Source organism: Typopeltis vanoorti, chromosome 13 (genome assembly GCF_054136105.1).
Source record: "Typopeltis vanoorti isolate ZY-2024b chromosome 13, IOZ_Tvanoo_1.0, whole genome shotgun sequence".
Classification (NCBI taxonomy): Eukaryota; Metazoa; Arthropoda; class Arachnida; order Uropygi; family Thelyphonidae; genus Typopeltis; species Typopeltis vanoorti.
In genome coordinates, this window is record NC_143561.1 from 67,930,883 (window position 1) to 67,958,716 (window position 27,834).

The window sequence follows — 27,834 nt, forward strand, 5'->3', positions numbered from 1 at the left end:
TTGGAGAAGCTTGTGAGAACTAGGATCCAGAGTTGGGTTGACAACAATGGTATAATCTTTGATGGACAGCATGGATTTGCTAAATGGAGGTCATGTTTTAGTAATCTACTTACTTATTACAATAAAGTGACTGCTTCCTTGGACAGAGGAGAAGGATACACAGTAATATACTTGGATTTCGCAAAAGCATTTGATAGAGTACCTCATGATAAGTTGACAGTCAAACTAGAGCAGATGGGGTTGGATATTAGATTAGTGCATTGGATTGGAGACTGGCTATCTGATAGGTATCAACAAGTTGTGTATGGGGGTGCAATATCCAGGAAAAGGAAAGTCACTAGTGGAGTGCCTCAGGGATCTGTTTAGGGGCCATTACTATTTAACTTGTATATTAATGATATTGGCGAAGATTTGGATGGAGATATTCAGTTGTTTGCAGATGATGCAAAGTTGGGACGAACCATAAAGAGTAGTGAAGATGTTGTGGCCTTGCAAGAAGACTTGAATAAATTGAGTGATTGGGCAAGCAAATGGGAATGTGAGTTCAATGTTGCAAAATGTAAGGTTTTAAAATTTGGAAAACAAAGATGGGATGCAGAATTTATGCTTGGTGAGAATATATTGTTAGAAGCAGAGGAAATAAGAGATCTTGGGGTGATAGTGGATAAGGATCTAAAATTTAGGGGACACATCGCCAAAATTGTGAAGACAACACAAAGACTTCTGGGAATGATGCGGAGGACACTGACGTGTAGAAGTAGGGAGATTCTTGTTCCATTGTATAAGGCTTTGATTAGGCCACACATGGACTATTGTGCCCAGATTTGGTCACCTGGTTTTCAGAAGGATGAAGAGATGTTGGAAAGGGTCCAAAGTCGACTGACTAAGGTAGTTTCTGACCTCTGGAATGTCGAGTATGAGGAAAGATTGAAAAGATGTAATTTGCAGAGTCTAGTGGAGAGAAGGAAGAGGGGAGATATGATAGAGACCTACAAGTTGGTAAGGGGTTGTTATAGGATCAATGGTGAAGAAGTTCTACAGAGAATAGTGGGAGATCAGGGGAGAACCAGAGGTCATCCCTGGAAACTGTATAAAGAGGGTGTGAGTAGGGGAGTGAGAGGCAGGTTTTTTTCGTGCAGAGTTGTGAGTGATTGGAATGCATTTAATGCATTATGGAAAGGACCACTACCCAAAAAATTACAATACTGTATTTTTTAGCCTTCTTATAATGATAAAGAGATGTCAAATAAAATATACAAACAACAGTTCAGAAGAGACTGGCTCAAAGTGGATGCCTTTAATAAATGGCTATGATAAGACATAGTGATGATTCTAGAGCTTATTGTTAGTTCTGTAAATGCAAAGTCTTCTTCTTGGCTTCCTGTATTAGGCAATTGTTTGCCTGTAATGGTTTCAAGGGTCTAAAAAGTCTTCTGCCTATTTCCTCTAGGTTGTCCACTTGATCGGTGTCCCTTTGGTTTATATTTCCAGGCAAAATTTGGCCATCTGTCCTCATTCAGTAAATGCAAAGTAATAGCAAAATATTGAATCACATTTGCGAATCACAGTGAGACAAAAAAACATTGCTGAAATTCTATAGAAAGCTGTTCCTATAACAAACTTTACTATGGAAAAAAAAAAAAGTGAAAAACCTGGCCAAGCTGGAAGGTAGCTTAGCAAACAATGGCAATACATTTATTTGTATTGGCACTGTTTGCTTATTTTGTGCAATCACTTAGTGGATGTGTATAAAAATTCCATAATGGATAGTGAAATAGTGCCAGGAGTAAAATTGCACTGGAATAAGTGTGCAGAAATTATAAAGAATGTTTTGTGCTCACATTTTGAAGATTTGATTTATGATACAGGAAATGGAAAGTTAGTTTGCTAATAGGTGAATCTAATGACATCACAGTGAAGCTTCTTGAAACTGCTATTCCATATTACAGCAAGAAACACAAAAAAGAGTTATGCATACTTTTCTTCGTTTGGTAAGTTTAGAAAAGTGCGATGGTAATGGAACTGTAGATGCAATGAAAAAGGAGCTAATGATAAAAAATTAAACACTAGAAATCTATTAGTTTTTGGTACTGACAATGTCAGTGCTATGGTCAGAATAAATAATGTTTACCAAATACTATAAATTTCTCTTCTTAATCCTGTTTTAGGCGTGTATGCCCTTCATTACAGTATCTTCACACATATGCAGAATGTCCCCTTAGAAACAGTTTTTCATAAAGGTCAGGCCATTAATGATAAATCACCCTTAAAAATTATAAACAGGTATGAAACAAGGTCGCTATCCACTGAACATGCTGTGGATAGACTCCTAAAACAGTGGTTAGAATTACAAACTGATTTTTAAAATGCAACAACTGAGAAGTGCTAAATAGTTCAGATGCTGCCTGAAATGCTGTATTTTATTTTTGCATTCCTTGCTAGTTCAACTTCAAGAGGTAAATAGCAGAGTAGATAATACTAATATGTGACCAACAGATTTAATCAAGTGAGAAAGATCTTCAAATATGGGTCTTATCTGCCTTGTTAGATTCAAAACTCTTTTACCTGTTACACCTTCAAAATATGGAAACAACTACCGTGTTAGAGTAAAACTTCAGTTTAATATAAGCCAAAATAATCACTAGACGTTTTGACCTTTACATTAAGATCATCATCTGGAGTACACATATATACAAATAAACAAGCTGCACTACAATCTACATGGTATGCTGAAGTTACATTGATCTAGTCATGGTTGACTATTTCTTGTATCTTCTCTCCTTGTTTTATGTTGGAATATGGTGTTAGTAATGATTACTCCAGGTTCAGAACAGAAATACAGCATGTACTTATTATTATTAGTTATGCTCTTTTTTCCAAATTTTCCTAAACCATTTCTATATGTCTGGTAATCATTATCAACTCTCTGCTGTTTAGATCTTCAAAAATGGTCAACTTCTCCATTTTCTTTGTCGGCTGCCTTCTCTAATGTCTTGAAAAATTCCTCCACTTCCTTAATATTACTTTTTTGTGAGACCATATGCACCAAATATCCACCTTGACAAAATGAATTTTTTTGTGATCTGGTTTGGCTGAGTGGTTAGCATCTCTGCTCTCCAACCAATGAATGGGCTGCGAGTTCGAATCCTGCAATGGGCATAGAAGATTGTCTTTAGGCGGTGAAAGATGAATTTCATTGCTTGGTATGAGACCACTTCCCCACTTCTTGGAGGCCTGAAGTAGTTTGAAAAGTCATGTTTGGTCTCCAGAGCAGGGTTTTCAGAGTATGTAAAAATAAATTTAAATAAAATAAATAAATAAATATATATATATGTATTTATGAATGTTATAAAAATAGAAAAAAAAATCCTTAGCCCTCCCATGGTACAAATGTATTATAGGTTTAAAAATAAATCTTTCATGGGTGGGACCTTTATAAAAAAAAAGAAATACTCAAAAGTATATGTGAGCTTATAAGTTATATATACCTGTAACATCATAAACTTTGAATGATTTTTATTAAAATTATGCAAAACAAAATCAGTACCGTGTTTTAAATTTTACTTAACCCCTGTGAATATGAAGACTTGACTGTCTTCATATTCGCAGGGGTTACATTTCAACACTTCCTGTGAAAACATGAAATTCTTTACTCTCACCCAAATAGCCCCAGATGTTTTCTACATATGCCTAAACACTTACGTAACCATTTACAATTAATAGAAAAATGTTTAAATTGTTTAAAAGGTTTTAATTGTTTTACAATAATGAGTGACATTTTAGACTCATATTTTGAAAATACTGTATCAAAATTTTATTACACAGTTAAAAACAAGGCATGCACTAGGATATTCACCACAGAATTCAGTATTCATCAGTAGTAGGAGTCTTAGTGGCTGGAGAAGAAGCACGGTTGGCTGATGTCAAGACTTCCAGTTCGGTGTTCTACTACTCAATGGCTATATAGCTCTGTGGAAGGAATCTTCTTTCAGAATAACACAATCTCATCAACATTGAAAATCTGTTCAGGTTTACAAGGTCTAGCCAAAAAGTAATTAATTTTTTTTTTTCTCTGACAATTGGCAGCAGCATTGAGCCAACGATTACATGGTATTTTAGAGTGATTCACACTCTTTCAGTCAGTAGCAATTTCTCATCATTACGGTAAGCAATGTTGAGTTATTGTGTTTTTAGTAAGTGTATGTTTGTGTGTGTGTTCATTAAGAAAATGGAAAAGCAAATTCTTGAACAATGATCATCATCATCAAATTCCTGGTATACAGGATATCATAGTACTACATGAAAAATTTACATTATTACTAAATTCCTATCTACAATCTTCTTCCAAATCAGTCTGTTACCTGTCAAGACTCCAATATTATCAGATCATAATATTTCTGTCTTCTAAGGGAATTTTTACTGTATCAATCCACCTATATCTTGGTCTTCCTCTGGGTCATTTTCCTGTCAACCTGGCAAAGAACACTTGTTTTGCTAATCTTTCTCTCCCATTCTGTTTAAGTGGCAATACTACCTGAGATTAGCTCTGCTAACATATTTCTGGATGCTGACAATGTCAAGTTCTTTCCTAATATCCTTGTTTTTAATGATACTGCCATTGATGCTCAGTTCATGCCCCTAATCTTTCTCAGGACTCTCATATCTACAGTCTCTAGTTTTTGATCAAGTGTTTTACTTCTGACCCAGCTCTCAGATCCATAAGTTAAAACTGGATTGAACACCGTCTTGTATACAGCTAATTTAGTGTTTTGGCTAATTTCTCTCTTATTCCATATAAATTTATTCAGTTGACTTCCTACCATACTAGCTTTTTTGATTCTGTTGTCTATTTCCATATTTAATTTACCATCTTCACTAAAATCGTGCCTAAATAGCTGAAATGTTTTACTGCCTATTTTCATTGTCTTTGTCTTTTTAATGCTGACCTTCATACCATATCAATTACAACAGTTATTCACTTTAGTCAGGGAATCTTACAGACTAGTAGTGAATTTATTTAGAAGTATAATATGATCCACATAAAGCAAAGAGCTGAGATTAACATCTCCAATTTTTATATAAGGTTTAATACCACTTTCCTTCATAATGTGATCCATATAGATAATGAATAACAGAGGGGATAATGTACATCCTTGTCTGACACCAGATTTAACATTAAACCACCTTCCTGTACTTCCTTCAATTCTAACTGCTGACTTACAACTCAAATAAAGACTAAATATTGCTTGATATAATGCCCCATTGACACCATATAACTGTAGCATTTTGAATAGCTTCTCTCTTGGCACCTTGTCATATGCCTTTTCCAGGTCTACAAAACTTAAATACAGATCTTTGTTATTTAAGTTAAGGGATATTACATCCCATATCATTTCTTAGCCGAATAAGAAACTCAAAAGTTTGGCGATTCCAAGTGTAAGCAAATACCTGGATACTGCAACAACTGATCCTAAAGGTAGTGCAAACTGAGGCAACTCATGTCTAAGGTGGAGCAAGCTCCGATCACTATTCTTGATATTTACCCATAATGTGAACTTGAGTGGCACATGAAAAATTTTCCAAGACTGTGAGCAAATCCAGAACTCCATGATTGTCATCTTTTTTGATAGCCATAGCATGATTCACTGAGAATCTGTACCTCCAGGAGTGACTGTCAATTAAATTTACTACAAAGGAAGTAAATTTTAAAATGCATCTTATGGGCATCCAGAGATTCAGAATGATTGGATCTTGCATCATTACAATCACTTTCTCATTCTACACTCCCTACAAGTATTTAGCCAAAAAAAAAAAAAAAATGCAATTCAGTGTTGAAACAGCCACCATGCTAATCAGAGTTGTCTCCATGTAACTTTTTATTTTTCTCCAAACTCAAGAACAAGATTAAAAGGTACCCATTTTGAGAATGTATAAAAACATCCAAAGAGCCATGACAGGAACCATAAACGAGCTAACAGAAAGGAATTCTAATCCTATTATACCGTACGGAAAAAACACTGGAACATTTCATGCAGAAGGGGTGAGGGGTCACTTTGAAGGTGACCATGATGTATCAGACGATTAATTAACTACACAATTTCATACAAATTTTGTCTCATTAATTTTCTGCTAGACCTCATATAACCCTTATCCTAGATGAGCTTGAATTGCACAGGATAGGCCTTAGAAGCCTCCTGATCAGCTGAGGCAACTCGCCCGTAATCTTTACATTACAGAGTGAATAATTAATGCCTCTTGAATTTCTGGAACCGGTTTGCTGGTGATGAAAGTGGCTTCCACATAGCTGCTGGTACAGGGAGTTTGCCTTAAATCTGCTGTAAAGAACTAGGGCCTTAGCAGAAATCATACTAATTTTCACAGGCAGGCTTTTCTTGTGCTGCATCTTCGGTCCAAATGAATAATGCATATTACATTTTTAATATCACTTTATCAGGTACATAAGCTGCATATTTAGCATAAGAATTCGACCAGTTTGCACTGCCTCTTTGATCTCAGTTTCTTATCTGGAATTTCCACTTTCTTATTCCAAGTTATCACTTACTTTAGGCTTTTGTTTCTCACTAGATGCACTATGTTTAGAACTAGGTATTCATATATAAGCACAAGTAGCCTAACACTTACTGCTACTGCCAAAGCAAAAATACAAATCAGCAAATACAGATCCCATGAATATGGAGACCCCAACTGTATTAATATATTTTATAGCTAAGTAAGTTAATTTTGGAATTTAAAAGTAACTGTCTTACCTTCAGCAATTCACAGACTTTTCTGGTATCTTCTACAAAATGACATGAATAAATAACGTCAGCAGGAAGCACAGATCTTGAAAGACAATTTACAATATCTTTACAAAAAGTGACTGAAAATTCTCCAGCAGGTTTGCACTGTGGAAATTCTTGAAGAAGCAAACTCATAGCAACCATTACTGGCATGTCTCCTGATTTTCTAATGTAACTGATACAACTTGCTTGGACAATAGCACAAAGATGACCAAAGCCATCATGGTTTTCTCTTTGCAACACTTTAAAGGCTTCAGTAATTATTTCTAATGCTCTGCAAGAGAAATAAAAGAAGTTAATATACACTCCAGTTATTTGAGTCTTTGTACAGTCAACTCTTACTATAGCAAACACCAATGTATAGTAGTACTAGCTCACTATAACAGATTACTGAAATGTCCCAAGCAAGACTTCACAAGCACAATGCTATTCTAAAGGAAAAAAAATAACCCTTGCAGGCTATCCACTATAGCAGGGATTCTCAACCTATGGTACACGTACCATGGTACGTGAGTCACTGCCTTATTGGTACATCTAATATCTTGAATTAAATATAGTGGTACACCACTGGAAAAGGTTGAGAACCTCTGCACTATAGCAAACTATTTTGCTATATATATATATATATATATATATATATATATATATATATATATATATATATATATGTGTGTGTGTGTGTGTGTGTGTGTGGATATCCCTTGATTAACACGATAATTAATCCCTCGGTGTTACTGTGTATATCAAAATCGCGTTAATCAAATATAATAATCAATGGTAAAAATTATAATTCGTCCATGATTGATTACTGTATTAATAATTCGCTTTATATGGTACTCTTTTAGGAAAGATAAAAAATGAATGCAAAGTAAATGTTTAGTAAATGCTTGTACCTACATTATTTACAGCAATTTTTTATAAAAAAAAAAGTTATCAAGAGTTGTTTGAACAACTTTAGTTTTTTTCCCCCTAAGCATATATTCTACGATAACAAGCAAAATGACACTCTAGACCTCGGCAAACAAGCATTCTTCAATTAACATCTGGATCCATATCTTCAAGAAGATCATTGTCAATGAATTCTTTTGAATTTGAATCCAATATATCTTTTAACATCTTCTGCATCAACACCATCAAAATCAAGGTCATCACCACCTGCAACGATTTCTTCAACTACATTGTTCACAGAATTTTGAAAATCACCCAAGTTATTAGCGCATTCTGGCAAAAGGTTTTTCCAAACAGCTCTCATGCAGCTAGAAGACACTTGCTCCCACGAGTTATGAATGTTTTCAATTGCGTGTTTAATGTCAACATTTTTACAAAATTCTTGGAGTGTAATCGCATTTTCTTCTGTTGTTGTTTCTACTGCCTTTGAGAATGTCTTTTTAAGAAAATATGAGTTGAAAGTTGCAATGACGCCCATGTCCATGGGTTGAAGCAATGATGTCGTATTTGGTGGAAAAAATAAAACTTTCACATTCTCACACCGATCATTAAGAGAATTTGGATGAACAGGTGCATTATCTAAATATTTTTTTTAAATACAACAGAACAATTGGAGTTTGTAATACACCCACTCTTAATGCTTAATGAGAAGGAATGACGTCATCATGCTCATGACTTTCTTTCTCTTGGCCAGGAGACACTCCTCAAGGATTGAATATTTTTGATTGGCAAATTTAAAGGCACGTTAATTAAACTCTTGCAGCATATATAAAAGGATTGTTGCAATTAATTTGGGTGCATTAATCAAATCCCGTGCTAAGCAGAACAGCATTAAGCAAGGGATACCTGTATATATATATATTATAGTTTACAAATAGCCTCTTTATATCAAAAAGAAACAAATTACTAAAACATTCATTTGAATTTTTGTTGATTGAATGTCTCTTTATGCATGCAAATATCATTTATTCCTATTGGTTAGTGGATAACTATTGAATCATTCCACAATGTTCCAATTGTGGAATGATTCATTTAGATATTAGCTGATGAGCTGTCATTAATGTAACTGTTTATAACTGACAAAGTGCTGTTGCTTAAAAAAATGAATAGTAGCAGTAATAATACTACTATCAGGTTATGCAATTTAAACAATTCCAATGGTCTATTAGTAATACAGATGCAGAAGGAAGAGGCAAGTGAAGCAAACAGCCAGTCCCATCTAAACAAATAAAATTTCAGCGGTTCTATAAGTAAAAATATTTCAATACACGCATTGTACCATAAATATTTATTTATTTTTGTAAAGGTAAATTTAAATTTCAGAAACTTCCACAGAATATGGTTTATGAAATTTCATTGAATTTGGGATCTAAATCAGCAAGAGATTTTTCATTTATTTTGTATTACAGGTACACTGCTAATTTTATGGCAATGGATGTTCCAGCACCTGCTTTAGTCTAGACAAAATTATGAGACTGCATTTGAAATTCCTCTGACCACTTTACTATTTTGATGGACAACCACAGATGCACTTAAATAATTAAGCGCATGCTTGCTTAATAATGTGGGTATGACTGTGGTGAAGGATGGCTTCTAAGTTCAATAAGCATCATGGAATTCCTATCCATAAAGTTGTGGTGAAAAATGATCTAAAAACCACGAAGGAGATATTGAGTGTGGATGAATTTGTTAAACTTATAGCTGATGAGTACCTCAGTCCCAATATATGCATAATGCTGATGAAACTGCAATACACTGGTGAAGTAATTACTCCATACTTCAATATATTTTTCTCCTGTTTTCATGTCACATTTATCATCTAACTCCTTTTACAGCACTCTTTCCTCCATTTCTAAGCTTCTTCAACAAACTCCAGAATATCTTACCACCTTCTTGATATTTATTTTCTATGTTCTTGCCAAAGTCCTCCCATGACTTTTGTTTAGCTAGTTGTTTTACACAGTGTTTAGCTTTCTTACATTTGTCTCTGTATTCTCTAAGAGCACAAGCTGACTTATTTGCCAGGAACGTTTGATATGCTTTCTTCTTTTCCTTCACTGCCTCTTTAACTTCCTGTGTCCACCATGGAGTTCTGATTTTTCTATCCTTGCACACAACCTCACCACATGCCTCTCTAGATAAATCAATCCTTCAAGGCTTGCCACTGAATCTCCAAGGTTTGGTTCCTGTTCTCAAACTCTTTCATTTTTTTCTTCAACAATCTTTGTGTATTTCTGTCTACAGTTCACATCTGAGAGCTGCTCAACTTTTATTCACTTTAAAACTTTCTTAGATGTTATTCTTTTCAATATGAAATTCAATTTTATCCTGCTCAAGACTAAATAGTGATCACTTCCAATTTCAAATCCTCTGTACACTCTGGTGTCCTGTACCAGGGAGAAAACATCACTATGAACAATAACATAGTCAATGAGACTTTTCTTATTCCTTGCCTCTTCTCTCCATGTAAATTTACCTTTACAAAATTAAATAAATATTTATGGTACAATGCATGTATTGAAATATTTTTACTTATAGAACAGCTGAAATTTTTTTGTTTAGATGGGACTGGCTGTTTGCTTCACTTGCCTCCAAGAATAGAGTTACTGCCCTAGGATGCTGAAATGCAGTAGGCATGCACAAGATGTAAGCTGCTGCTGATGACAAGAAAAACTAAATAGTCTAGGGCCTTGAGAGACATTAGAATTTATCCTAATATATGTCATATCAGTTAAATAAAAATAGCACCAGTACATAATCTGTAAGTACATCACAGGGTTACTTTCCTACTATTTGACTTTGTGCCTCTGTGTATCATTTCCTGATGCTTGTCAGTCAGCTGCTTTTCTATCCATGTAGAATTCTGTCAAATGCCTTGGCACAATTCAGAAATATCATGGCAGAGTATATCCCTTTTCCTTATCCAGTCCTATTCATATTGAATACAGTTTAATAATTATGGTAAAATTCAGTTACAAAAGAACAAAAAAGAATACTGCTTTATCATAACAGAGGGTAATATTCAGTTATTTATTAAAGATGAAAAATTGGAGAGGATGACAAGAACATATTTGATACACAATTCTTGCAGGCTGATCTGAATGATTTGGTCCCATGGATAATAACAATGAATGTCGGTTGTTGTATGCTGCAAGGTTGTGCATTTGGTGGACAACTACAGGCAGAGTATTATATTAATGACAATTCAACATGAAAAACACAAGGAATGAGTAATACTATTTATTTAACCCTTTAACTGCTGAGAACGCATTATTACAGGCTCGGAAATATACGCCCGCTTTGCTGAGTCCGTATATGTATGGTTGGCAAGTCTCCCATATTCAGACAATTTTTTAGTATGGAAAGAATCGTCATAAGATATTCAAACTTAGCGGGTAGGTTCCTCCATCTATTGCTAACCAATTGAAGTTTATTTGACTTGGGTTTCTGTCCTTGTATGACATCTAAAGAGAAAAATTTGAACTGGTGCAACTAATCATATGCAGCACGATGCATAAATGACTGTGGGGATTTCAGGGATTTCACAATAAGGCATCTACCAGTAAATATCTGCATTATCTTACTGATGATCAAATTGATGAATTGTTAACAACAAATGAGTCGGGAGAAGAACTGTCCGAGTTAAGTGAATTGTGTACTTCAGATGAAGAAGATTCTGGTGATGTAAATGTTACAAGCGAGCAAGATAGTGACAAAAGTCTCGATACGAACATGTAAGCGAATGCGTACCGAAGATGTATTGTTTGAGTAGCGTGATGATGCATTTACTCCAAGTGTACACGAATTTGATAGCAGTAATTCGGGAATAATCATAGGTAATATCACTGATGATTCTTCAGCTTTAGATATTTTTGAACAATTTTTTACCATAGAACTAATGACAACAATAGCTGACGAAACAAATAATTTTCATACCTTCACCACAAATAATAGACCATCTACACCATCTTCACGACTAAAGCAGTGGAAAAACACCACCCCTCAAGAACTTTACATTTTTCTAGCTATTACAAAAAAAACTATTTTTCCACCTTCTGGATATGACCATACTCTAAATTCCCACTGTCTCTATAATGTAAAATTTGAAAAAAACACAAACTTAGCAGACTACCAACTCATGCTTATCAGGGAAATAATTCAAAAGTACCATATCCCCAGAACAACAGGGAGGTTGAAAGGATGTCCATCACCTGGAGATCAACCACTGCGTCTCAAAGAAAGATATTTCCCTTCTCTTGTACCTTCTACTGAAATATTTTTGATGAATTGTTAGGTTTTGAAATGTTTTGAAATTTTGAAAAATATCATTCCATGCTAAATTTTTAGGATTTTCATACCCTGGCACTTGGTAGGCTTAGTAATAACTGTGTTGTAAATAATAGTCATCTTTATATATTTTAATTAATTTCTACATAAATTAATATGTGTAATTTGCATAATCAAGTGGACATCCTTGATTATGCAAATTTCATAAAACACTATTATTGCCGAATAAGAAACTCAAAGATTGGTATCAGAGAGTTTCATGCTGAATATAGTATAATAAACTATAAAAGTATCGGCGATTACTAACGTGAGTTAATGCAAGTAGTCCTAGTATGTAGTACAAACGCAGGCAACTTGCAGCAAAGGTGGGTAAAGTTCTGATCGCTATTCTTAATATTTTCCATAATGTAAAAACACATTTCCTAGGAAATTCATGCTGTTATTACATTATGGTGGGAGGTCACTACCCAGACCGGTTTCAGCCTTTATTGAGGCTTCATCAGTTAAAATTAAATTAATACCAAAGGGTATAGCGAAAAGAACTTATATACTCTGCTATATGAGTTGTCAAAAAGGTGCATCCATTAAGTTACTTAAATATAAAGAGCCAATAGGCTTCATTTCGGCGATATAAACATCATTTAAAATAAGGGGATATTAAATCCCACATTGTTTTAAAACCGAATAAGAAACTCAAAGATTGGTATCAGAGAGTTTAATGCCAAATATAGTATAATAAACTATAAAAGTATCGGCGATTACTAGCGTGAGCTAATGCAAGTAGTCCTAGTACGTAGTACAAACGCAGGCAACTCGTAGCAAAGGTGGGTAAAGTTCTGATCGCTATTCTTGGTATTTTCCATAATGTAAAAACACATTTCCTAGGAAATGTATGCTGTTATTACATTATGGTGGGAGGTCACTACCCAGACCGGTTTCAGTCTTTATTGAGGCTTCATCAGTGAGTAGCTAGACCAAATTAATACCAAAGGGTATATGTTTGAGTTTCTTATTTGGTTTTAAAACAATGTGGGATTTAATATACTCTTATTTTAAATAATGTTTATATCGCCGAAATGAAGCCTATTGGCTCTTTATATTTAAGTAACTATTATTGCCATTTTTGTGAGTGAACAAGTGTATATCAAGAATGTATGATGCTATCCGGACTTCTTACTTCAGTAAGAATTTTAATTGATTTTATTTATAAATTTTTTGCAAAATTAATTCAGCACATCAGACAATGTCAGTAGAATATAAAATCAGCAGTTAAAGGGTTAAGGCCATATATTTCAGCCTGAATATTACAGGATATCACCAGTGGAGACAACAGTTAATTACAAGGTAGAACGCAAACAATGGATTAGCTATTTAAAAAAATTAAAAAAATAGTGAGGTGCGATTAGAACAATTTCACTATATCCTGTGGAAATCCTTGTGAAAGTAGATGTACTGAAGAAGATCCTGGTGATGTAAGTGTTACAAGCAAGCAAGATAGTGACAAAAGTCTCGATACAAACGTGCGTAAGCGAATGCATACCAAAGATGTATTGTTCGAGTGGCGTGATGATGCATTTACTCCAAGTGTACACGAATTTGATAGCAGTAATTCAGGAATAATCACAGGTAATATTACTGATGATTCTTCAGCTTCTCTCTCTTAACTAATGTTCCTAAAGGAACATTAGTTAAGAGAGAGATTGTATATTAAAGCTAACCATTGTATCAAAATAAGTTTTACAGTCAAGTTGAAGGAACCGAAATGGAAAGTAGACTCTCCCAAACACTTGCTTAAAATGATCTGGCTTTAACATATATATCATCATCAATTTCCTAATATACCCCAAGGGAAATAGTTAGGAAATATTAGGAAATAGTTCAGGTTGCAATGACAGCACTACATGATTAGGTTTACATTATTATTAATTTTCTATCAACAAATTTCCTCCATGTGATCACTCTAATATTGTCATAATCTAACATTCCATGCTTCTAAGGCAGCACTTCTGACCGAATCAATCCACCTAGACCTTGGTCTTCCTCTGGGTCTCTTTTCTGCCTTTGGTATCAAACACTTGTTTTGCTAACCTTTCTTCACCCATTCTATTTAAATGGCCATATCACTTCTGATTAGCTCTTCTGACACATTCTTGAATGCTAACAATGTCAAGTTCCTTTCTAATATCTACATTTTTAATATGATTCTGCCATTGATGCCAACAGTTCACTCTCCTAATTTTTCTCAGAACCCTTATATCTGTGGTCTCTAGTCTTTGATCAAATGTTTTATTTCTAACCCAATTCTCAGATCCATTTTTTAATGCTCCTACCTATTTTCATAGTTTTGGTCTTTTTATTGATGATTCTCATGCCAAATTTGTTACAGCCATTATCCAGTTTAGTTAATGAATCCTGGAGACTTGCACTAGATGTGCTTAGGAGTATAACATCATCTGCTTAAAGCAAAGAGCTCAGTTTGACAACTCCAATTCTAATATCAAGCCTGATGCCACTTTCTTGCATAATGTGATCCATATAGATGATGAATAACAGTGAAGATAATGTGCATCCCTGTCTTTCCCCTGATTTTACCCGAAACCATCTTCCCGTATTTCCTTCAATTCTACAACTGCTGACTGACTGACAACTTAAATATAGACTATGTATTGCTCTGTATAATGTTCCTTCACACCATATAATTGTAGTGTTTTGGAAAGCTTTTCTCTGGGGCACCTGTCATGTTTTTTCCAGATCTACAACACTTAAGTACAGATACTTGTCATATCCCTGCAATTTCTCAACTATTTATGTTAAAGTGAAAATCTGATCTTGACAAACTCTATTTGGCCTGAACCCAGCTTGTTCTTCTCCAAGTTTCTCTTCCACAATCTTTATTAACCATGCTACCGGCCAAGACGTATATATATACGTCCAGGTTACCATGGATGCGAAGTGCATATTAAAATTGTAATACCATTGATATTACATTGAAATATATGATGGATATGAAGCATATGATGATGCGTATTTGATCCATAATGGCCTGTAAGGTGGTTAAACTCTTTTCAAGTATGCTTGCATAAATCATATCTGGAATACTTAGTATAGAAATGCCTCTGTAATTCTCATATAAAATTTTATTCCCTTTTTTAATTACCCATCAAACTAATCAAACTCCAATCATCAGGAAATTCGACTTTCTGACGGCCCTCTGAATTATGCAGTGTAGCCACTGCAAAACTTTTATACCTCCAATACTTAAGTGTTTCTGGTTGAATATGATCTTCTCCAGCTGCCTTTCCACATTTCAAATTTTTGACGGTTTTTCTACCTCAAGTATTGATATGTACTCCTCTTTGCATTCCCCCTGAAAATTTGCTAGTATGGTTCTGTCACTACCTGGTTCATTTAACAGTCTTTCAAAGTAATTACTCCACAAAATAAGAATATTCTTATCTTCAGTCTTCATGTCACCTTTATCATCTTTGATTCCTTTTATAGTACTCTTTCCTCCATTTCCAAGCTTCTTCAATAACCTCCAGAACATTTTGCCTGGAATACTTATATATTCATCCTGATATTTATTTTCCATACTCTTACCAAAGTCTTCCCATGATTTTGTTTAGCTACTTTTACACATAGCTTATCCCTCTCATATTTTTCTCTCCAATTCTGTATTTTGTATTCTTTTAGGGCATCTGCTGACTTATATGCTAGGAACTTTTGGTATGCTTTCTTCTTTTCTAGGACTGATTAACTTCTTGTGTCCACCATGGTGTTCTCATTTTGCTATTCTTGCAGACAACTTCACCACATACATCCCTAGCTGAATCAATCAATGTCTTCTTCAGAATTTGCCACTGAGACTCCAAGATTTGGTTCTTGTTTTCAATTTGTTTTATTTTTTCTTCAATAATGTTTGTATAGTTGAGTCTACAATTTACTTGTAAAAGCTGCTCAACTTTAATCCTTTTTAAAACTTCCTTACATACTGTTCTTTTCAATGTAATATCCATTTTTATCTTGCTTAGTGGGTTGCTTAAGGGTCAAAGCTATATAACTGAGAGGAGACTTCCACATAGCCTTTAAAGGAATGCTTCTGACCTAATGTTCAATCCTCACCTTTCGTGCTGCACCCTGTTAGGTATCTACCTGGATACTGAACGAACAAGGATAGGCTGGCAATTTGGGATTTAGGATGAGTGCTCCTGGTAAGATTTATGCAAGTATACTTCAGAAACGGTTCAGAAGGATTGTGGAAGGGAAGCTTGGTGAAGAACAAGCTGGATTCAGGCCAAATAGAGGCTGTCATGATCAGATCTTCATTTTACGACAGATAGTTGAGAAATCATGGGAATATAACAAAGATCTGTATTTAAGTTTTGTAGATCTGGAAAAGGCATATGACAAGGTGCCAAGAGAGAGAGAGAGAGAGAGAGAGAGAGAAAAAAGCTACTCAAAATGCTACAGTTGCATGGTGTCAATTGGGGCATTATATCAAGCAATATCTAGTCTTTATTTGAGATGTAAGTCAGTAGTTAGAATTGAAGGAAGTACAGGAAGATGGTTTAATGTTAAATCTGGTGTCAAACAAGGATGTACATTATCCACTGTTATTCATTATCTATACGGATCACATTATGAAGGAAAGTGGTATTAAACCTGATATCAAAATTGGAGAGGTTAATCTCAGTTCTTACTTTTTGATGATGTTATACTTCTAAATAAATCCGATACAAGTCTGCAAGATTCCCTGCCTAAATTGAATAACTGTTGTAATAGATTTGGTATGAAGGTCGGTAATAACAAGGCAAAGACAATGAAAATGGGCAGAAACACTGAAAATATCAAGTGCATTGTGAATGAAGAACCTATAGAAGAAGTAAAATATTTCAACTACTTAGCATGATTTTTAGTGAAGATGATAAATTAAATATGGAAATAGACAACAGAATCAACAAAGCTGGTATGGTAGGAAGTCAACTGAATAAATTTATATGGAATAAGAGAGAAATTAGTCAAAACACTGAATTAGCTGTATACGAGACAGTGTTCAAACCAATTTTAACTTATGAATCTGAGAGTTGGTTAGAAATAAAATACTTGACTAAAGACTAGAGATCACAGATATGAGAGTCCTGAGAAAGATTAGGGGTGTGAACAGATGGCATCAATGGCAATCTTCTTCTTCTACTCTTCCGTCTAATACGAGTTGAGCCTTCCCTTCAGCAGGATCTTCCAGTCTTCTCTATTCCGTGCTGTTCGAAAAAGTTCCTTATATGTTCTACATCCCGAAATGTTCTTTATTAATTTCAGCCAGGTAATTCTTGGTCTTCCAGGTCTTCTTTTTTTCAGTTGGAAAAGTATTGATTAGGACGTTAAGAAGTCTGTCTGCTTTCGTGCATACAGTGTGGCCAAACCATCTCAGTTGTTGTTTTCTAATTTTTTCTATTATTGTCTTTTTATACAATAATTCTTGTCTGACTGTGCTGTTTGTTTTCTTTTCTATCCAACTTGTTCTATTTATTTTTCTTAAGCATTTCATTTCAAATGCCAGCAGTTTTTCTCCTCTCTTTTCTTAACTGTCCATGCTTCTGCTCCATAGATGACTGTTGGTATAATTATTGATTCATATAATTTGATTTTGGCTTGCTTAGATATCTTGTTGATTTTCCAGATTTTTTGTAATTTTCCAATAGTGGTCCATCCTATCGCTATTCCGTGTTTGATTGCTTCGAGTTCATCTATTGTTTCTGTTAGTTTTGATCCAAGATAAATAAAGTTGTCTACTTGTTCTATTTGTTCTCCATTTAGGGTGGCTGAGATGATAGTTCTGTTCCTCCCTATTTTCATCACTTATGTCTTTTGTATATTTATTGTCATGTCATATGTTTTACAGGTTTCATTGAGCTTGTTTATCAACCTTTGTAGTTCATTTGGGGTTCTTGCAATAAGGACGAGATGATCTGCATATCTGATATTATTTATGTTTAAACCATTGACCTTGATTCCAGGCCCATTGTCTATGGCCTTCTTTACAACTTCGTCTAGATATGTGTTGAATAGGCATGGGGATAATAGACATCCTTGCATTACTCCTCTTTGGATCTCTATGGGTTCTGTTGTGTGTCCTTTTTAATTATTGCAATAACGTATTATGTAATGTGTGTGTTATAATGTATTTTCCCCTATTCTTGTTTACTGAACAAAAATGTGAAGCTTTTAGCTATGTAAGTGTTGTGTCACAGCTTGGCAAATTATAGGTTGTTATATCAATGGCAATATCATATTAAAAATGAGGTTATCAGGAAAGAACTTGACACTATTAGCATCCATGAATGTGTTAGTAGAGCTAATCTCAGGTGGTATGGTCACTTAAACAGAATGGGAGAAGAAAGATAAGCAAAACAAGTGCTCTCTGCCAGCTTTGCAAAAAAAAGATCCAGAGGAAGATCAAGATATAGATGGATTGATACAGTAAAAAGTGCCTTAGAAGAGAGAATTATAAGAGCTGATAATGTTGAAATCTTGACAGGTAACAGATTGATTTGGAGGAAACTGTAGATAGGAAGTAATAATGATGTAACTTTTTCATGTAGTATTATCATATCCTGTACACTAGGGGTTCCCAAAGTGGGTGGTGGGATTACCTGGGGGGGGGGGTTGCTAAGAGGCAAGGGGGAAGCAGGAGGTGTACTGAAGGTATGCTGCAAAATGCTGAAATGTGCAATAATTAATTGCTGCTGTTTGATTATTATTATTATTATTGTTGTTACCAAGATCTTTTTCGTTGTTTTCCAAGACACTTTTCGCGTTTGTTGGTAATTTCTGAAGTCGTCCTTTTTTTACATTAATAGTATTGAGTGTGTTATAATGTATTTTCCCACATTCTTGTTTACTGAACAAAAATGTGAAGCTTTTAGCTATGTAAGTGTTGTGTCACAGCTTGGCAAATTATAGGTTATGTTATATTATGAGGATATAAAGATAAAGATTATTATTTACAAAAATTGCTTTCAAATATGTATGTATGCTTAATGAAAATTAACTATTATTTAGATATTGGTCAAGTGTAGGTGAATAACTAATTTAATTACCAACTAGTTTCGCCGGCTTGTGCTGTTGGCTTCATCGAGGTACAATCAGGAAAGCAAAGAAACGAAAATTACAAGCTAAACGTTAACTGACCTTCTTCAAATGTTCTATTCTGGAAGGCTTCATGGCATTATTAGAGAAGACCCTTTCATATAATAGGCATATTGGCAGCTGCTGGTTTGTTGGTGCTGATATGCATCCATATTTTAGGTATTCAATGCTGTACTGCCTACATTTCTTTTAAGGTCAGTTAAGGTTTAGCGTGTAATTTTCATTTCTTTACTTTCCTGATTGTACCCTGATGAAGCCGACAGCACAAGCCAGCAAAACTAGTTGGTAATTAAATTAGTTATTCACCTACACTTGACCAATATCTAAATAATAGGTAATGTTCATTAATCTTTGTGGTCAAGAATTAACAATTTCTAATGTATGTATGCTTATTTCTGCATGTTCCAGAATAGAAATGGCAGATGCAGATATGTCAAAGAAGAAATGTAGGCAGTATAGCATTGAATACCTAAAATATGGATGCATACCAGCACCAAAAAACCAGCAGCTGCCTATTATATGAAAGGGTCTTCTCTAATAAGGCCATGAAGCCTTCCAGAATAAACCAACATTTGAAGAAGGTACATCCTGACAAGTAAATAAGAATTTAACTTTCTTTCAATCTCTCTGAGGCAAATTTCAAAAGTGATGATCTTTTTTGATACCATTATAGAGTTTTTGAAGACAAAAAGGCTTTGCTCAGTGATGAACTCAAAGCTATCAGGCATGATGTTCCTTATTTATCAGATATATTTGCAAAATTTGATGAAATTAATTTGCTGCTGCTGCAAGGCAATGATATCAATCTAATTAAGGCCAAATCTTCTATCTCAACATTTATTTCAAAAGTTAAATCTGTTGAAGCGAAACCTAGGCCATCATGAGCTCTGCCAATTTCCCAGCCTGTCCGAGTTAGATGGAAAGCGTAGGGTGCAAACTGATGATCTGCAAGTTTCCTGTGACCATTTGAATATGCTGCATGAAGATATGACTGAGTGATTTAAGGATCTACTTTCATTGGAAGTTCCAGATTGGGTAATAAATCCATTTTCCAATACTGAGGTAGTGGGAGCCATGGAGGAAGAACTAATTGAACTACAAAATGACTTTGAGCTGAAGACAAAATTTAAGAAATCTTATCAAGAGTTTTGGTTGCAGAAAGAAATCTCTGCACACTATCCTTCGCTGTGGAGAGTGGTTAAGAAGTTCCTCATTGCATTTCCAACATCATATTTGGTGGAACATGGTTTTAGTGTGGTCATGCAACTTCTTTTGAAACAAAGAAATAGACTCCAGATAACTCAATGTGGAGATTTAAGACTCCTGCTAAGTGATATTAAACCAGACATAGGAAAACTGGTATCACTCCATGAAGCCCATCCATCACATTAAGGATTTTCTGACCATTCAAGTCAATGGCTGCTATTGAATAGCATTATAATACAATGTTTGATTAGATTTAATGTAAAGTTGCTATTAAAGTTAATGTTTTTTTTGGATTTAAAATAAATGTAAATTGTAAATTAATAATTTGTTTTAAAAATGTTATTACTGTTCCTTGTAGGTTGTGTGAATCGCTTTTCTGAATGTAGGGTGGGGTCAGGTAAAGAGGGGGTGGGCACTGAAGATGAGTTTATGGAGTCGAGGGGGCAGTGGCCCGAAAAAGTTTGGGAACCACTGCTGTACACCACTTGATGGTACATGTCAGGAATTTAATGATGATAATCCTGCTCAGTACTAAGTAATGGTCACTACCAATTTCAAATCCTCCGTACACTCTTGTATCCTGAATCAATGAGGCTTTTCTTATTATTATTATCAACATATGACCTCCATGGAGTTAAAGACTCATTGTGGGATGTACTTATTATTGCATACAATGCTCATCCAACCGTGTCTTAAACTGATTCAATGTGTCCACATCCACAACACACTCAGGCAATGTATTCCACTCACCAACCACCCTCCATGCAAAGAACCTGCTTCTCACTCCTTTACTCACACCCTCCTTATAGTTTCCAGCAATGACCTCTTGTTGTACTCTCTTCTCCCACTCTATGAGAAAATCTCTTCCATGTCTACCTGATAACAACCCCTGACCAGCTTATATGTCTCAATCATATCACCCCTCTTCCTCCTATTCATGAGGCTCTGCAACTTACATTCTCTCAATCTGTCCTCGTACTCCACATTCCAAAGACCACTGACTACCTTTGTGAATCTTCTCTGTACCCTTCCCAACATATCCTCGTCACCATGAAAACCTGGCAACCAAATCTGTGCACAATAATCCATATGAGGCCTGATCAAGGCCTTATACAATGGGATCATAACCTCTCTATTTCTGCATGTCAGGGTTCTCAGCATCATTGCCATTATTCGATGTGATGTCTTCATAACTTGTGCAATGTGGCCCCCCCTGAATTTTAGGTCCTTGTCCACCATCACTCCGAGATCGCCCATCTCCTCTACTTCTGTTAAAGTTTCCCCACCAAGTGTATACTTTGCATCCTATCGTTGCTTACCAAATCTCAAAAACCTTACACTTGGCAACATTGAACTAACAGTTCCACTTACCTGCCCATTCATACAATCTATTCACATCCTCTTGTAAGGCATTAACATACAAATTGAACAACAATGGCTCCAAAACTGCCCCCTGCGGCACACCACTGGTGACCTTTCTCTTTCGAGATACTGCACCCCCATATACAACTTTCTGATACCTATCTGACAGCCAGTCACTGATCTAACACAGAAGTCTGTTATCCAATCCCATCTGTTTCAATTTATTTAAGAGCTTGTTATGTGTCAGTCTATCAAAAGCCTTTGCAAAATCAAAGTACACCACTGTATATGCATCTCCTCTCCAAGGTATTTGTCACCTTGTTATAGTACATAAGTGTCTTTTCTTGTGTTTTCTCTCCATGTGAACTTGTGCAAATCTTTATGTTGAAACATGGTGTTAGTAATGACTAGACTTGAGCAGAAGTCCAGTAAATACCTACCATTATTATTAGCTTTGCCCTTTTCCCCAAATTTTCCCTATATGCCTGATGGGATTCCTTTCCTAATCTGCTGGTCAGATCTCCAATAAGGACCACTTTTTCCATTTTCTTTATGTCAGCTGCCTATTCCAATGACTCAAAAAATTCCTCCACTTCTTCCTTGGAGGAATCTTCTGCAGGACCATAGGCACAAATAAGTTTCATTGTCCATGTCCCGATTTTGAAGTTTGCCCACACAACTCTAATTGAAACTGCTTTCCAATCAAGATGTTTTATCTTCATCTTGAATGCTATCACTAGTCCTTCCTTTCCTTTATCATTATTGACTGAAAATAGCATTTTGTACTTATTATTTAGTAATATCGCACCTGTTTTTGTTTTCTTTGTCTCAGTAATGCCAATTATGTCCATATGGTACTTTTCCAATTCTTCTGCAAGTTCAATTTCCTTCCCATTAATAATCCTTATATTTATTGTTCCTATCTTCAGTTCTTCTGATGTTGGGTTTATTCTTCTTTTTTAGATGTCGAGTTGGAGTTTGTTCCAGTAGCTAACTTTTCTTCACCCTTGTTCCCTAATGAAAACATCAGGTGCCCTTGTTTAACCAGGCAACGCCTCAGCTGGCATGAAATCTCATCATGTTGTACCATTTATGGTTTAAGACAATAGAGAGTACAATTTAGTTGTCTATGTCCCAAATTGCCAGCCCATTCTTATTCATTCAGTACCCAGAAGATATCTACTAATGGGGCACACCACGTGAAGGTGAGGAATTGACATTAAGTCAGTAGATAACTTTTCAGGCACATTCCTGAAAGGCAACGTGGAAGTTATTTGGCCTTGACTCTTAAGTGGCCCCTAATATATATATATATATATATATATATAATTTAGTATATTTCTTCTGAGAATTTTTCATCCATTCGTTAATATTAGTGCTCTCCAATTTTGTTCCCTTTTATGCCTCATGACTAACATTTCATTGGTACTGAAGAGAAAACTGAGGGCTATTGTTCTGCCATAATAGACTATATATGATATTGGTTTGGTTGGCATTACAGCTGAAGCAAAATGTTATGATGCTAGCATTATGTTTGTTATGTTCTCTGGATAGTGTGCTTGTTTTTCAGGATGAAAATTCTGAATTTCCAGAAGGGAAAATTCTGTACCTCCTTATGAGACTTGTTAACTCATCTTCATCTGAAAAGTACTTATAAAGATTTGGTTTGAACCCCATAAATGGAGGATCAAACCAAGGTCTTTCCAAAAGGTGGGCAAACTGTTGCATAATCCTTACAACTATGTTATGTATCATGAAAATTCTGCCTTGAGAATGATTCTATTAAAGCATCTTACTAACTGCAAATAAAGAAGGATCAACTGATCTTTGCTTCTGATTTTATCATCATACTGGTGTCATTTTTTCCACTTCTGAATGCAAATAGTTAAATAATGAGTTCACTGAATACTGGCAATGTGTGTGTGTGTGTGCGTGCGTGTTGGGGGGTATCAATATGAATACTGATAGATCTATTTAGCAGGGTAAGGTAATAATATCTGGAACATTCTTAACAGATGTAGAAATTAAATTAAATGGAATGTTTGGCAACTTATCTGAAGTAAGAACAAAAAAATAATTAAAGAAATGACAAGACCAGTGTTTAAACAAATCAGAGGAGAGTTCGAACTCTGATGAGAGTGACATTTTCATTTGTGAGGATTTCTGAATCTTGGTTTAATAATGTTACTCTTCATGTACAAGAGGAGAATTATAAGGTAGTATTACAGGCTAATACTGATGAATTAGCTGTAATGAAAAATCTGGACTATAGAAACTGATGATTCATAAAATTCCCATTCAGAAAGAAAGTTTCATATATTTTAACTTAATAAGGAGGAAATCAGTACAATTGACAGGAAGCATCTTATTATAGTGGTGAATATAATGATAAGATTATGGGCTCACTTATTTATTAAGATATGGAAATGCAAGTAGTATTAATGGGAGATTTTAATATGGGAAATACTGACTGAGTGAATAAAACATCTGTTAATAAATTCGAAAGTATATTTTTGGACTATTTTAAGATAGTTACTTCAAACATCACATATATAAGCATGAAGAACTTTGAACCAAACAATAATATCAGAAAAGAAACTCATACTAGAAGTTAAATGCAGTGAAACAATACTGGTAAAGGATTAAAAATAATATTTAATTCTTCCAATATCAGTTTTAAGCACCTCCGTAGTGCAATTGATAAAACAATAAAACATTGCATTCTTTGAATGGAAAAGATCTGAATTGACTCTCGTCATGACAAGAGGAATCTTTATATTGCTTTTTTCAATTGAAGGGGTTAGCTGATCTTGTACAGAGGTAGCAAGTTTTTTTTCCCCCTCTTGGAAACTCAGGTTTTTCTGCATATAATCAAATCAGCCAAGAGAACACACACAATTCACAGACAAAAAACACTGTTAATAGTGGTAGCCAGTGGATGCCGTTGCATGCTGATAATAATGTCATTGGAGGATTAAACGGAAGACAATAAGTTGTGTGTGTGGTTGAGTAGTGTGCCCTCCCACAATAAGTCCTTGGAAGTATCATGTAATAATAGTAAAAGTATTTATAGAAGTGTTCACTATAGTGCATATCTGTTGTATTATGTTTTTAATTTGTTTGAGTCATCAAACTCTACAATACTTTGAAGAGAATATATTATAAGGATTTGATCCTTATATATTATAAGGATTTGAAAATGCTTAAAAAAAAAAAAAAAACCTAATGGTATAACCAAATACTACAAATTAGTCTCTCAAATACATCAAATATTGTGCTGCATTAAACTGCATGAAATTTTTGTTTGATAGTTAAGTATAAAAGTTGAACAAAAAAATCTGCAAAATGTATACAGGAAAATTAAATGACTGAACATACATAAGAAAATATGGAACAACTTATCTACTTACTTAGCTGCATTTCTAGGTTTCTGTCCAGTTAACAAATTACCAAGGTAAAGAGAATTAAATATCTCAGCAACAGAATTCTGATGGTAATCAGCCCAGGAAATAAAGACCTGAAATTTTTTTATAGAATTATAACTATTATTTATACATGCAATTTTGTGTGTGTGTGTGTGTGTGTGATTTCCAGCCATGAAAGTAGTAAACCTATAATACGTTAGTACCATAGGTGGACGAAAGATTTCTTTATTACTTTTTAGTTTCATTTATTAATATTATTTATTTATTACATAATCCAGAAACGCAGCTGGAATTAATTTATATATATATATATATATATATAATCTAGAAACTCAACACTAGAGACCAAACACGGACTTTTTAAAAGCCACTTCAGGCCTCTAATAAACAGAACAGAGGGTCTCACACCAGTCAATGAAATTCATCTCCCACATAAAGACAATTACAAACATCAATATCTGTGGTAGGATTCCAACCCTTTTGGTTGGATGGCAGATATGTTGTGGCTAACTGTGCCAGCAGTTTAATTATATAACTGGACATGGGTGAATTATGTCAGCTGGGGGGACTCCTAAAAAAAAAAAAAGTTTATATACAGGGTGTTCGGGATAAATTTGACATATTTATAATTAATTATATTTTTCCGTAAGTTACATGTATTAACACACACTTCTCTTCATTTAAAAGTTTGGACCCTTCTTCATTCATATACAAGATGTCAGAAAGGATGGATAGCTAGAACCCACCTGAATCATGGAAGAGAATAACTTGTATCATGATGATTCGTGCCCGCCATCAAAATAAGGATATTACGACTGCTGCCCAATGCTCCCTGAATACAGTAAAAACAATCAGGCATGAACTAGAGACTTGCAATGGTGACTACGAGGATGTAGCAAGAAGAAAGATCCCTAGCAGACGATCTGCAAATCTGCAGGAACAGGTGTTGAAGAACCCTGGCATTGGAATTCGGGCTTTGTTCGTGGAGTTGCTAACTGTAGTCAAGCCCTGGATAACAAGGGTAGCCAATGGTAGGCCGTATGTATGGCAGCAGGATTCGGCCCCTTGCCACACCTCTGGGAAAAGTCAAAAATGGTTGTCTGAAAATTTCTACGACTTCACCAGTCCAAATGTTTGGCCTCCAAACTCCCCAGACCTTAACCCCATGGATTATTTTGTATGCGGCGCAGTTGAAAAAGACACCAATCGCACTTCCAGTAATACAAAAGCCCAGTTAATGGATAAAATTAAAACAGTTTTTGCAGCCCTTCCCAGGGAGACTGTAGCATCAGCGTGTTCGAGGTTCCGAAGCAGAATTGAAGCTGTGATCGATGCTAATGGTGGTTATTTTGAGTAAATCTTGTTGATAGTATTGTAATTAACTCTGCCTGTAATGTTTTTTGTCAATTCATTAAATTTAATAGATACAAAGAAGATTTTCTTTTTCCTTACGAAACTGTCAAATTTATCCCGAACACCCTGTATGTATATGCTACAAAGAGAACTAGGGCTTCACTATAATAAAAAACTAAACACATAATATGCGATTTAATATTTTCATTTCAAAACATTGCAATAATTTGCAGATAACTTATTTGGTTGGACAAAGTTGTATAATAGTTTTCCAGTTTTGGAGCTCGGGGCCCCTGGCAGCAGCCAGGTCCAATACCCATTTCATCTGCCTTTGCAGATAGAGTAAAAAAATTTTCTTCTGGTAATTCTCATCTCATCTCATCTTCTTTATACCCTCTTTTACCTTGCAATGTTGAGGGTCCATTGATCATCGGACCTCACTCCGTTTACAGGATAAGGTGGTCAGCCCTATGCCCCGGTGTATCCTATGGCCTGTAGTGTTAAGTTCTCAAGGTCAGTTTCCCTGCTTTGCGGGATGAAAAACCCCAGAATAAACTGGGGAAAAAACCCTGCTGTCCACGCCCAAGACTGGCTAACTTGGCTATGGCTGAGGAAGATCCTTCAGCTCCTCATGTCACCGACGGGAATCGAACCTAGGACACTCCTTCCCCAGGCATATAGTTGCGAAGTGCGGTTAGCCTAGTGGCTTCTGGTAATTACTATCAATAATAATATATGAAATAAAAAGATGATAAATGGCTACTACTTTTCTTGTTTTTCTCTGTATTACTCATCATCATCATCAAATTCCTGCCATGTATCCTCAAGGGGTGTACAGGATATGAGAGTACTACATGAAAAATTTACATCATTACTAACTTCCTATCTACAATTTTCCTCCAAATCAGTCTGTTACTTGTCAAGACTCCAACATTATCAGATCTTATATTTCTATCGTCTAAGGAACTTTGTACCGTATCAATCCACCTATATCTTGGTCTTCCTCTGGGTCGTTTTCCTGCCAACTTGGCAGAGAACACTTGTTTTGCTAATCTTTCCTCTCCCATTCCATTTAAGTGACCATACCACCTGAGATTAGCTCTGCTAATGCATTCCTGGATGCTGACAATGTCAAGTTCTTTCCTAATATCCTCATTTTTAATATGATATTGCCATTGATGCCATCTGTTCACGCCTCTAATCTTTCTCAGGACTCTCATATCTGCGGTCTCTAGTCTTTGGTCAAGTGTTTTACTTCTGACCCAGCTCTCAGATCCATAAGTTAAAACTGGTTTGAACACTGTCTT

At 35.2% G+C, this 27,834-nt stretch overlaps 1 protein-coding gene across 1 annotated transcript in view; it reads right to left on the reverse strand.

Annotated features, from left to right (window-relative positions):
• DUBAI (Deubiquitinating apoptotic inhibitor) overlaps positions 1–27,834 on the reverse strand; it is a 212,399-nt gene that overhangs the window by 149,138 nt on the left and 35,427 nt on the right. The window contains exons 4-5 of the mRNA XM_090402619.1: positions 25,160–25,266; positions 6,882–7,074 (exon numbers count right to left, since the gene is read on the reverse strand). Of these exons, the coding sequence (XP_090258745.1) occupies positions 6,882–7,074; positions 25,160–25,266 (300 nt within the window). The remainder of the gene's footprint in view (positions 1–6,881; positions 7,075–25,159; positions 25,267–27,834) is intronic.